This window comes from Rhinoraja longicauda, chromosome 6, assembly GCF_053455715.1.
Source record: "Rhinoraja longicauda isolate Sanriku21f chromosome 6, sRhiLon1.1, whole genome shotgun sequence".
NCBI lineage: Eukaryota > Metazoa > Chordata > Chondrichthyes > Rajiformes > Arhynchobatidae > Rhinoraja > Rhinoraja longicauda.
In genome coordinates, this window is record NC_135958.1 from 55821121 (window position 1) to 55835035 (window position 13915).

General features: G+C 45.8%; 2 protein-coding genes across 2 annotated transcripts in view; one reads left to right on the top strand and one right to left on the bottom strand.

Moving 5' to 3' along the window:
* LOC144594476 (hexosaminidase D-like) overlaps positions 1-13915 on the bottom strand; it is an 83890-nt gene that overhangs the window by 45753 nt on the left and 24222 nt on the right. The gene's annotated exons all lie outside the window — the stretch shown is intronic.
* The window catches only part of ogfod3 (2-oxoglutarate and iron dependent oxygenase domain containing 3), a 106628-nt gene that overhangs the window by 8794 nt on the left and 83919 nt on the right, over positions 1-13915 (top strand). The window contains exon 2 of the mRNA XM_078401013.1: positions 104-318. Within this exon, the coding sequence (XP_078257139.1) occupies positions 104-318 (215 nt within the window). The remainder of the gene's footprint in view (positions 1-103; positions 319-13915) is intronic.

Genomic DNA, 13915 nt, shown 5'->3' on the forward strand with positions numbered 1-13915 from the left:
TGTGTTGCTAATAGAATTCATTATGCATAGTTGATAATCGTACTAATTTCCAAGTTGTCTAGAACAAATTATTGATAGGTTCATATTTCTATTTTACTTGCAGCATGAAAAAGAACAAATTCAAGCATGCAACCTGGCAGAAGTTGTTCACAGTTGCATTATCAGTTACACTATCTGTTGTCTGTATAGTTTTACTTTGGGATTATCTGCACGGGGATGACTTCAAAGAAGTGTTTGCTCGCCAGACGGATATCTTGGAAGGGAAGTTTTTCGAAGTACCATGTTCCAAAGATTATGAAAGCTACAAACGATTTGCAGGTCAGTAATTGTTCCTTTTTTAAAAACAATTAATATATGCATCAGTCTGAGTCTTCAGTTTGAAGAAGGGACCCGACCCGTAATGTCACCGATCCATGTCCTCCAGAGAAACTGTCTGACCCACTGAATTGCGCAATATATATATATATATATATAGATATAGATAAAATCTGTAACATTACAACTGCATAACCAATAAGCTGCCAAACTGGTAACAATGCAACACAACGCTTCATTGGTGCCAACAGCATAATAACAGAATTAGAAGATCTTACAACCAAGGGGTTAAATCAGAGCTTTGCATTCCTGTCACAAACTAGTCGTGAATGGTGATGGACAATGAAACAGCTAAGGAACGGCACAGTGGTGCAGCGGTAGAGTTGTTGCTTTACAGCACCAGAGAGCCTGGTTCGATCCTGACCTCGAGTGCTGTCTGTGTGGAATTTGAGCGTTATCACTGAAACCACGTGGATTTATTCCGGGTGTTCAGGTTTCCTCTCATAACCCAAAGCCGTGCAAGTTTGTAGGTTAATTGGCTTCTGTAAATTGTCCCTAGTGTGTGGGATAGAGCTAGTGTATGGGTGATTACTGGTCGGTATGGACTCAGTGGGCCAAAGAGCACGTTTATGCCCTATTTCTCTGAATTACACTAAGCTAATAACTAAGATATAGCAGTGCATTTGGAAAGCAGTGACAGGATCAGTCAAAGTCAGCATGGATTTATGAAGAAATCATGCTTGACTAATCTTTTGGAATTTTTTGAGGATGTTACAAGTAGAATGGATAAGAGAGAGCCAGTGGATGTAGTGTATCTGGACTTTCAAAAAACCTTTGACAAGGTCCTACACAAGAGATTAGTGTGCAAAATTAGAGCACATGGTATTGGGGGTAGGGTATTGACATGGATAGAGAACTAACTATAAGACAATAACTGCAGATGCTGGTACAACCGAAGGGTTTTATTCACAAAATGCTGGAGTAACTCAGCAGGTCAGGCAGCATCTCAGGAGAGAAGGAATGGGTGACGTTTCAGTCTGAAGAAGGGTCTCGACCCGAAACGTCACCCATTCCTTCTCTCCTGAGATGCTGCCTGACCTGCTGAGTTACTCCAGCATTTTGTGAATAAATACTTTGGATAGAGAACTGGTTGACAGACAGGAAGCAAAGAGTAGGAATTAACAGGTCCTTTTCAAAATGGCAGGCAGTGACTAGTGGGGTGCCGTAAGGCTCGGTGCTGGGATCCCAGTTATTTACAATATATATTAAGGTTTCATAGGTCTTTTATTGTCACATGTACCAATTAAGGTACAGTGATATTTTGAATTACCATACAGCCATACGAAAAAAAAGAAACAAGACACACAACATAAATATCCACCACAACGGATTCCGCACACTCCTCATTGTGATGGAAGGCAAAAATGTCCAATCTGCTTCCTCTTTATTTTCCTGCGGTCAGGGCAATCGAACCATCCGTCGGGGCGATCGAAGCTCCCACTGCCGGCGGTCGAAGCTCCCATGTCGGGGCGATCGAAGCTCCCGCAGCCGGTAGTTGATTTAGACGAAGGAATTATATGTGACATATCCAGATTTGCAGATGACACAAAGCTGGGTGGCAGTGTGAGCTGCGAGGAGGATGCTATGAGGCTGCAGGGTGACTTGAATAGGTTGGGTGAGTGGGCAGATGCATGGCAGATGCAGTATAATGTGGATAAATGTTGGCCATTCACTTCGGTGGCAAGAACAAGAAGGCAGACTATTATCGATTAGCGTAGGTTCACCGGGTTAATTCCCGGGATGGCGGGACTGACATATGAGGAAAGAATGGGCCGACCGGGCTTGTATTCACTGGAATTTAGAAGGATGAGAGGGGATCTTATAGAAGCATATCAAATTCTTAAGGGATTGGACAGGCTAGATGCAGGAAAAAAATTCCCAACGTTGGGGGAGTCCAGAACCAGGGGTCTCGGTTTAAGAATAAGGGGTAGGCCATTTAGGACTGAGATGAGGAAAAACTTTTCAGCTAGAGAGTTGTGAATTCTCTGCCACAGAAGACAGTGGAGGGCAATTCACCTGGTGTTTTCAAGAGAGCATTAGATTTAGCTCTTGGGGCCAGTGGAATCAAGGGATATGGGAAAAAGCAGGAATGGGGTACTGATTTTGGATGATCGGCCATGATCATATTGAATGGTGGTGTAGGCTCAAAGGGCCAAATGGCCTACACCTGCACGTATTTTCTATGTTTCTATGCTGAGAGCAGGAGAAGGGTGGCATATTTGCTAGAGTCGCTACCCCGTAGTGCCAGAGACCCGGGTTTAATCCTGAGCTCGAGTGCAAACTGTACGGGATCTGCACGTTCTCCCTTTGGGTTTCCGCATTGGTTTCCTCCGGGTGTTCCGGTTTCCTCGCACATCTCAAAGACCTGGGCGTTTGTCGGTTAATTGGCCCTCTGTAAATTGCTCCTACTGCGTGGAGAGTGGATGCAAAAATGAGATAACATAAAACCATTGAGAATAGGTGATCGATGGTGGGGGTGGACTCGGTTTGGCCAAAGGGCCTGTTTCCGTGATGTATCTCTAAACTCAGTTCTAAACTTCAGTCGTTACTCGGCCTAGTATATGAGTGCTAAAGATAGACTGACACTAGACAACAACTAGCTAAGCATTCTAGTTGAGTTATATGGAGATGTAAGAAACTGCAGATGCTGAAATCTTGAGCAAAAGCAAAATGCTGGAGGAACACAGCGGGTCAGGTAATATCTGTGGAGGGAATGGAGATGTTTCGGCTTGGGACTTTTGTTCAGATAATGTGAAGAAGGGTACTGACCTGAAGAAGGGTATTGACCTGGTCCATAGCCTCCAATTGAGTTATTACACTGGCGTCAGCCTGACTTTGTCGGAAATTACCTAGATATGCATAAAGCAAAGACAAAAATCAGAGCAAATACAATCTAACTAAATACCACTCAATAGGTCCACTCTTGGTTATCTGTAAAGTGAAACTGTCATCAAAGGTGTTTTCAAGTGGCTTTGAGTTACCAATAAATTTCTTCTCAATGTCTGGTTTCCCTCGATCACTTGGATTCAGACCTCTTCTTCATGCTGCTGTGTGTGCAAGTCTGGGTTTTCAAGATTCAATTTAATTGTCACATGTACCAATTAAGGTACAGTGAAATTTGAGTTACCATACAGCCATACTGTAAAAAGCAACAAGACGCACAGCCACATAAAATAAAATTTAACATAAACATCCACCACAGCGGATTCCACAATCCTCACTGTGATGGAAGGTAATAAAGTTCAATCAGCTTCCTCTTTGTTCACCCTCGGTCGGGGCTGTTGAACCATCTGCAGTCGCCGCTGCCGACTATCCGAGGCCCTTGCATCGGAATGATCGAAACTCCGGCGTTGGGGCGGTTGACAAACTCCGCAGCATGGAGCACCCCAATCGGCCTCTTCTTACCAGAGACCACGGGCTTCCCGGTGTTAAAGTCCACAGGCCCCGCGGTTGCAGCTCTCCACAGTCGATCCTCAGCAAAGGATCGCAGCGCCACGATGTTAAACTCCACGCCGCCCCCGCGGCTTGAAGCGCCGGGCCGGTCTCCAGGAAAGGCCGCCAACTCCTCAATGTTAGGCCGCAGAGGGGACGGAGATACGACACGGAGAAAAATCCCATCTCCGTCGAGGTAAGGGATTTGAAAAAAAAAATCCCCCAATTCCCCCCACCCCCCACATAAAACAAACCAAGAAACACTAAAACATACTTTTAACACATACTCAAAATAATAAAAAACAGTATAAAGGACAGACAGACTGTTGGTGAGGCAGCCAGTGCTGGTGGCGCCACCCGGTGGAACTGCCAGTTGTAGCTAACACCAAAGATTTTGGAGACACAAGAAACTGCAGATGCAGTTTACGAAAGAAGCCACAAAGTGCTAGAGTAACTCAGTGTCTGTGGAGAACATGTAGTTTCAGGCCGGTACCCTTCTTCAGACATGTGAAATCAAAGGACATAGTGGGTGGCAGAGCGGTATAGTTGTTGCCTTACAGCGCCAGAGACCTGGGTTCAATCCTGACTATGGGTGCTGCCTGTGCGGAGTTTGGGTTTTCTCCGGGTGCTCGGATTTCTTCCCAAATCCCAAAGACAGGCATGGGTTTGTAGGTTAATGGACTTCTGTAAATTGCCCCAAGAGTGCAGGGAATCGATGCGAGAGTGGGATAGATAGAACTGGTGTGTCAGTGTGGACTTGGTGGGCTGAATACCGTACCTCTAAAACTATAAAAAAAACTAAATTCTGGGAAATAAGTAAGAAAAAGTACAAGATGGACACAAAATGCTGGAGTAACGCAACAGGACAGGCAGCATCTCTGGAGAGAAGGAATGGGCGACGTTTCAGGTCAAGACCCTTCTTCAGACTGAATTTAAAATTGGATAGCAATTAATCTGCTTATACTCCAAATGTCCTCAGATGACAAAGAGTTGTAGATCAGAATGTGACCATGTGGTGGAGCTACTGGATCATATTTCTTGCAAACATGCAAATGCAAATACAGATTATGAGTAGATGTAGACCACTCATCTCCTTTAAGTATACTTTGCCATTAAATGTCTGAAGAAGGGTCTCGACCCAAAACGTCACCCATTCTTTCTCTCTTGACATGCTGCCTGACCTGCTGAGTTACTCCAACATTTTGTGAATAATTGCCATTAAATAAGATCATGGCCGATCTGATTATAACTTCAATTTCACCTTCTAGTCTTATCAGCAGTAAACTGTCACCCATTGCTTTACAAGAATCTACCTATTTCGGCCTTCACAAATATTCAACGATTCTGATTTCACTGCCTCAGAAGTGTTCAGAAGACTTGCATTTATCGTGGTGAAAAAGCTTCCCTCATTTTTGGCCTAAATAGGTGATGCCCTGATGTTAGATTTTATAGATAGCAACAAAATAAGCTGTAGTTTGGAAAGGTTCAGCAAACGATAAATACAGAATACAGAATACAGAGCTTTATTTGTCATTCGGTACCGAGGTACCGAACGAAATTACGTTACCAGCAATCACACAAAAAAAAAGAACACAAGACACATAACCCCAACACAAACATCCATCACAGTGACTCCAAACACCCCCTCACTGTGATGGAGGCAACAAAACTTCCGCTCTCTTCCCCACGCCCAAGTCCCCGCGGCCGAGCCGCACCGGGCGCTGAAACATCCCGCGGCCGAGCCGGGCGATGGAAGGCCCCGCGGCCGTACCGTGCGCAGCTAAGTCCCGCGGCCGAGCCGCGCCGGGCGATGGAAGGCCCCGCGGCCGAGCCGCACCAGTGATGTAAAGTCCCGCGGCCGAGCCGCGCCGGGCGTTGGAAGGCCCCGCGGCCGAGCCGCACCCGGCGCTGAACCGTCCCCCGGCCGTACCGGGCGATGGAAGGCCCCGCGGCCGAGCCGCACCGGGCACTGTTAAGTCCAGCGGCCGAGCCGCACCGGGCGATGGAAGGCCCCGCGGGCGATGGAAGACCCCGCGGCCGAGCCGCGCCCCGTGCCGCGAGGAAGAGACCTAAAAAAGAAAGGTTTCCCCCACCCCACCCCCCCCCCCCCACACATACACAGCCAAAAAACAAAAACAAAAACCATCCCAACACCGACACACAACAAAAAAAGGAAAAAAGACGAACAGACTGCCAGCGAGCCGCAGCCGATAGGCGCCGCCACCTATGCAAGTACGACGTTTCGGGTCAGGTCAAAGAAGAAGAATCCTGACCCGAAATGTCCCCTTTCTGTTCTCTCCAGAGATGCTGCCTGACCCGCTGAGTTCCTCCAGCACTTTTTTGTTTTGCCCAAGATTCCAGCATCTGCAGTTCCTTGTGTCTCCATGAAATGCATAAATTATATAATATGTCAGATGTGGATGAACGGAACAGATAATACCCAGAAGGCATTTATTGCTGTATTTATGTTTAGAGGCAGAAGTTTTGATCCGAATATAAAAATTGTGAATACCCATTACGATTGACAATAGACAATAGGTGCAGGAGTAGGCCATTCGGCCCTTCGATCCAGCACCGCCATTCAATGTGATCATGGCTGATCATCCACAATCAGTACCCCGATCTTGCCCTCTCCCCGTACCCCCTGACTCCACTATCATTAAGAGCTCTATCTAACTCTCTCTTTGATGAAGAGTTAAGGGCCACTGTCTCTCGGCTGCGCATAATTTATATTTATGGGAAACTATTTCAATAGTTTTGCAGATGTTTGATTGCAAATGTTTTATTTCTTTGTTATGCTTCATTGCAATCTATGTTCTCAGCAATATTTTGATTGTCCTCAGTAAGAGAAACACAGAATGGTGAAAATATTCCAGAGTTGGGCAGCGTCTTTGGTGAGATTCAGGTTGATGATTTTCAAGGTTTCTCTGGTGCCAAAAATGTCAGGGATCACAGAGGGAAAGAAAGGCAAGATACAAGAAACGGCAGACAGGCAACTTGAATCTTGAACAAAACACCAAGTGGTAGAGGAACTCTGCGGGTCAGGCAGCATCTGTGGAGGAAAATGGACAGGCAACATTTCGGGTAGGGATCCATATTCAGACTTGAAGTCCAATCTGAAGGAGGGTCCTGACACGAAACATCATTTGTCTACTCCCTCCACAGATGCTGCCTGACCCGCTGAGTTCCTCCAGCACTTTGTGTTTTGAAAGGAAAGGCAAGGTGGATTTATGAGGCTTTCAGATAGACACATGGAGGGAATGGATGGATATGGATCACATACAGGCAGAGATTAGTTTAGCTTGGCATGTTTGGCATGGGCATTGTGGGCCTTAGGGCCTGTTCCTATGCTGTACTGTTCTATGTTCTATTGTGCTATGGCGGAGATGAGGAGAGGTCGATTGACGAGGAACAGCATCTCATATTTCGCTTGGACAGCTTACAGCCCAGTGGTATGAATCTTGATTCCCCTCACTTCAGGTAGCCCCAGCATTCCCTCTCTCCCTATCCCACCCCCACCCAAGTCGTTTTCACACAACAGACAGCTAACAATGGCCTGTTTCCTTTATCATCGTTACTTTTTTGCGTACCGTTCATTCATTGTTCTTTATCTTTCTCCATCATCGTCTATATCTCTTGTTTCCCTTATCCCTAACCAGTCTGAAGAAGGGTCTCGACCCGAAACGTCACCCATTCCTTCTCTCCAGAGATGCTGCCTGTCCGGCTGAGTTACTCCAGCATGTTGTGTCTATCTTAGGTTGATGAACAGTGGTGGAGACCCCAGTTGAATGGAAGTGGTAGGTATGCCTGGAGAAGGGGTAATTAGAACAAAATGAATGAAATCTGGAAAAAAAACCAGCAGCAGAGAGAGAAGGAGAAATGTCCCAGGGTACAGACTTCCTCTTGGAATCACTCGCAGTTGTTCAGCGGGACCCAGCACCATGATTCACCTGCAGATGGATGACTGCACTGATGGAACAGCAGGGCAGCACCGAGGTCATGCCGCCCCAGATCACTGTCACAGTCACAGCTGCTGTTTACGATAAACATCTTTGATGTTTGCAAAGAATCAGAATCTCCTGGGGGCCAGCCAGAAATAAAAGATAATGTCACAAAAATTGGGGAAAAAACCTAAATGCTGGAGTAACTTAGCAGATAAGGTAGCACCTTTGGAGGACATGGATAAGCATTGTTTCGGGTCGGAACCCTTCTTCAAAAACTGAAGATTAAAGCTGATGAAGAATAATGCTTGCGCACAAACCATACACACGCGCACACCACACACACCACACACACACCGCACACACCGCACACAAACACATTGAAACTAACAAATAACAAATGAACTGTTTATTTTTCTCTAAGCTGATAATGACTCTCATTCATTTCAATGGGGATTTTTGTTGGTCAGTGTGCTGGATATCTGCTTCTTGCATCTTGCATCAGATTCAATGCAGAGTCCTAAGCCTGCACCACATACTGGGCAAATGCCCATGGTATGGCCACCTTCATTCGTCAGGGCATTGAGTTTCACAGTCAGGAAGTAATGATGCAGCTCTATAAGACTTTGGTTCGGCTACATTTGGAATATTGCATGCATTTCTGGTTTCCCTATTATAGGAAGGAAGTGGAAGCTTTCGAGAAGGTGCAGGTTGACCAGAATGCTGCCTGGATTAGGGGGTATCAACTGCAAGGAGAGATTGGACAAACTTGGATTGTTTACCCTGGAACGTCGGAGGTTGAGAGAAGACCTGATAGAATTATATAAAATTATGAGAGGCAAAGATAGATAGTCATTCAGTCAACCTTTTTCCTAAGATGGATATGTCAAATACTGGAGGGTTTATCTTTAAGGTGAAAGGGGTAAAGTTTAAAGCAGATGCGCGGGGCAAGTTTTTGTTTTACACAGAGGGTGGTGGGTGCCTGTAACATGCTGCCAGAGGTGGTGGTGGAGGCAGATATAGCGGTCTTCAAAAGGCGTTTAGATAGGCATATGGATATGCAAGGAATGGAGGAATATGGATCGCGTGCTGGCAGGGGAGATCAGTTTAGCTTGACATCACGTTCAGCACAGACAAAGTGGGCTAAAGGGCTTGTCCTTGAACTGTATTTTTCTTTGTTCTAAATGACTTTACCTATTGATGAATCAACAGGTAGTGTAAGAAAATAACTGCAGATGCTGGTACAAATCGAAGGTATTTATTCACAAATTGCTGGAGTAACTCAGCAGGTCAGGCAGCATCTCAGGGGAGAAGGAATGGGTGACGTTTTGGGTCGAGACCCTTCTTCAAACTGATGAATCAACCTACTTTTCGAGTCTGACCTTCATCAGGCTCTCTCTCAGTGTACTCTACAAACCTAGGTTCCTGTGCAGAGAGATGTGGTTCTTGACAATTTTTCAAGACTGGAAAATAACTCAGCTAACCTGACTTATTGTCATAGAATTGCTAATGTTAGGAAACTACCTAATCACCAATGATTCATTATCCATTTTTAGTGTGTAGCTCACACATTAAACCTCGTTATGAAGTATGTTTGCTGGGCAGTTGGCAAATAAAAATATTGTTATCTTCCTTGCAAGTTCCATTACACAGATTAAAATCTGATGCCATTAATATTTATAATTATCCATGCAATTGCACGTTAGCTTCCTAAAGTGTGAAGAAGGGTCCCGACCCGAAACGTCGCCTATCCATGTTTTCTTGGGATGTTGCCTGAACCGCTGAGCAACTCCAGCACTTTGTATCTTCTCCCCCCCCCAAACAAAACTTAGACTTATAGGCGGCACAGTGGTGCAGCAGTAAAGTTGCTGCCTTACAGCACTGGAGGCGATAGGTTCGATCCTGACTATGGGTGATATCTGTATGGAGTTTGTACGTTCTACCTGTGACAGTGTGGGTTCTCCCCGGGTGCTCTGCTTTCCTCCCACACTTCAAAGATGTACAGATTTGTGCATCTGTAAATTGTCCCTTGTGTGTGGAATAGTGCTAATGTAGGATTGCTGATGTATGGGGTGATCACTGGTTGCTTGGACTCGTTGGGCTGAAGGGCCTGTTTCTACACTGCATCTCTAAGGTCTCAAAGACTTTGTCCGGTTTAGATTGATTGATTGAAAATACAGCTTGGAAACGGACCGTTCAGCAGTGAATTGTGGACACAGCCTAGACCATTACTCAAACCAACCTCCCTTCCATTGACTCCATGTATACCTCATGTTGCCTCGGCAAGTCCAGCAGCTCCCTGCCCCACTCCCTTTTCTCCCCTCTCCCATCGGGCAAAAGGTATAGAAGTGTGAAAACGCACACCTCCAGATTCAGGTTCTTTCCAGCTGTTATCAGGTAACTGAACCATTCTACTGCAACAAGAGAACAGTGCTGAACTACTATCTACCTCATTGGTGACCCTTGAACTATCCTTGAGTCTGAAGAAGGGTCTCGACCCGAAATGTCACCCATTCCTTCTCTCCTGAGATGCTGCCTGACCCGTTGAGTTACTCCAGCATTTTGTGATACCTTCGATTTATACCAGCATCTGCAGTTATTTTTCTACACAACTTAAATTATCCTTGATCAGATTTTACTGGCTTTATCTTGCACTAAACATTATTCCCTTATCTCGTAGCTGTACATTGTGACTGACTCGATTGTAATCATGTATTGTCCTTCCGCTCTGTATAGCACGCAACAAAAGCTTTTCACTGTACCTCGGTACACATGACAAACTAAACAAATCTAAACCGAGTCCATTTCGACCATTGATCACCCGTTCGTATTAGTTCTATGTTATCCCACTTTCTCATCCATTCCCTACACACGAGGGGCAATTTTACAGAGGGCCGATTAACCTACTAACCCGCACGTCTGCGAGATGTGGGAGGAAAGCGGAGTACTTGAAAGAAGCCAGCGCAGTCACAGGGAGAGTGTGCAAACTCCACACAGATGGCACCTGAGGTTAGGATCGAACTCGGGTCTCTGGCGCTGTGAGGCAGCAGCTATGCCAAATTGAAAGAGTTTCAAGCAGGGTGTTGTTTACTGACTGCATTTTTCTTATCTTTATCTTCAATTCCTTATATTTTATGACTTGAAATGCTGGGCACATGAAGAAGGGATGCAGTGTTATGTTACCTTGTCTGATGGGCCAGTGTTGCTGCTGATTTGTCTTCTCTCTGAATCTCAGATATTTGGTGTCAGTAAAGAGCATCAGAACCATCAGCAAACTGCATTGACAATGGTGACAGCAGAGTTGAATAGGGTTTTGTAAGTTCCAATCGCTGAATCTGGATAGCATGCAGTGATACACTTCTGTTCAGGAAAGGAACTAATATGATTCTTGCTGGTAGTTTTGCATATTTTATTCCTTAATTAAGTGAAGGCACGCTCACAGTCACGCTGCACAGCGACTTCTATGGTTTATAGAAAGCAGTGATAATGGTTTATAGAAAGCAGTGATAATGGAGTGTGAAAAAGACAGAAAGTGCTGGAGTAACTCAGTGGGTCAGACCGCACCTCTGGAAGACACAGATAGATGACGATTCAGGTCAGGACCCCTCTCCAGATTCTCCCAACCCAAAATGTTGCACATCCTTTTCTCCAGAGATGCTGCCTGGCCCGCTGAGTTACTCCAGTGTCTTCTTTTGTAAACCAGCATTTGTATTTCCTTGTTTCTACATAAGGGGATTGGGGTGGTACAGTGGTAGAGTTACTGCCCTACAGCGCTAGAGACCCGCGTTCGATCCCGACCACGGGTGCTGTCTGTATGGAGTTTGTACATTCTCCCTGGGACCACGTGGGTTTTCTCCGGGTGAGGCGGCCGCTCTGGACCTCATTGGGACTTCCGCTCCGATCAGCGGGTCACATTAGCCCCCTGCGGCCGGGGCTCCAGAACTGGCACCAGCCAGAGCCAGCAGATCCGTTCCCATAGCCAACCTCCGAGGCTGACTTTGTGGGCCGAGATCTTGGCTCCCTGGCGGCTCTTGGAGGCGGTGACCTCTTGTTGGTCCGGCAAAACGGATAATCCAAAAAGGCTCTGGAACCAAGGATGCCGGAAAATCGGTGGTGGTCCAGTAGCATCTTATGGATCCTCCTCTGGTTTGGGTGTACCACTGGGACCAATATTCAACCACCCAAACCTGACAAATCTTGGGTAGACAAAAAATGCTGGAGTAACTCAGCGGGTCAGGCAGCACCTCGGGAGAGAAGGAATGGGTGACGTTTTGGGTCTCGACCCGAAACGTCACCCATTCCTTCTCTCCCGAGATGCTGCCTGACCCGCTGAGTTACTCCAGCGTTTTGTGTCTACCTTTGATTCAAACCAGCATCTGCAGTTTATTTTACTACCCCTGACTAATTCTTTCCGCAAACATGAATTGCACTGGCCCTGCGTAAAATCTACTTCTTGGCTCCAAGCCCAATTTTCGATAACCCACCTCTGTAGAATTAAGATGAACATTAAGAAGTAATTTAATTAGTATTAATAGGCAAGGCTTTCTGCCAGCTGAACTGTGCAGCGTTCTCTGAGTCGAAGACGAATGCAGCTCCCAAGGACACCTTGCACTGAGAACCACAGGCACAGGAGTGGGGTTTCCTGCTTTATTTTGGATTCAGCAAACCAACGACAGGCATAAGACCGCCACTGTGGTCCATCACTCATGTGGATAATGTTGTCGAGGAGACAAGTTAAAAGAAGACACAGATATTTTGGCACCGGATGTTTTTAAAAAGATTTTCAATTTTTGAGAGGAGGGAAGGAACTCAGCAGCTTTCGAAATAAAAAATTAATCACTCGATTAATGCAAGGCTGATTTTAACATAATAAAAATGACCAGAGTACTGTATCCAGAGCCTTTCTGGATTATCTGTTTTGGAGTAGTCCTTTGCAAGTGGGAAAACATTAACCTAGAATGATTTTAGTATTCTTTACTTCTGCTTGCAGTCTGAAATAATTAGATGTTCTAATCAGACCGGGGATACCATTAATTCAATACATTGTCAGGTTTAAATTGTGGAGCTTCTCAGAGTCTTTAAACTCTGTTGAAGTTCACTGTTCTCTGTTTGTGAATTTGGGGAGCCAAGCTGGAGAACCCTGACAACTGGTGTGGAAAGACTTGTCCCACCCCGGTCATTCCTTCTCCCTGCTCCCATCGGGCACAAGCTTGAAAGTGCGCACTACCAGACTCGGGAACAGCTTCCTTCCCTCAGTTACCAGGCTTATGAACGTTCCTTCCATACGCGAGGGAACTGTCTGATTCACATCTACCCCATTACGTACTGATGCGCCACAATGCTGAAGGCAACACAGTGGCGCAGTGGTATAGTTGTTGCCAGAGATCCGGGGTCACTCCTGATTACGGGTGCTGCCTGTGTGGAGTTTGTAGGTTCTCCCTGTGACCTCGTGGGTTTTCTCGGGTGCTCCGGTTTCCTCCCACACTCCAAAGACGTACAGATCTTAAGGGGCTGGACATGTTAGAGGCAGGAAACATGTTCCCAATGTTGGGGGAGTCCAGAACCAGGGGCCACAGTTTAAGAATAAGGGGTAGGCCATTTAGAACAGAGATGAGGAAAAACTTTTTTAGTCAGAGAGTTGTGAATCTGTGGAATTCTCTGCCTCGGAGGGCAGTGGAGGCCAATTCTCTGAATACATTCAAGAGAGAACTAGATAGAGCTCTTAAGGATAGCGGAGTCAGGGGGTATGGGGAGAAAGCAGGAACGGGGTACTGATTGAGAATGATCAGCCATGATCACATTGAATGGCGGTGCTGGCTCGAAGGGCCGAATGGCCTACTCCTGCACCTATTGTCTATTGTCTATTGATCTGTAGGTTAATTGGCTTCTGTAAATTGTCCCTCTTGTGTAGAGTAGAAGTGGTGTATTTGGTCAGCGCGGACTCAGTGGACCGAAGGGCCTGTTTCCATGCTGCATCTCGAAACTAAACTAAACAATATTCTACACTCCGTTCCTTCCCCTTTGCTCTACCTATTGTACTTAAATTTGATTGTATTTATGTGCAGTAGTTACTGATCTGATTGTATAGGATGCAAAAAAAATAATGCTTTGCACTGTACTTCAGTACACGTGACAATAATAAACCTAAACAGTGCAGAGTGACCTTG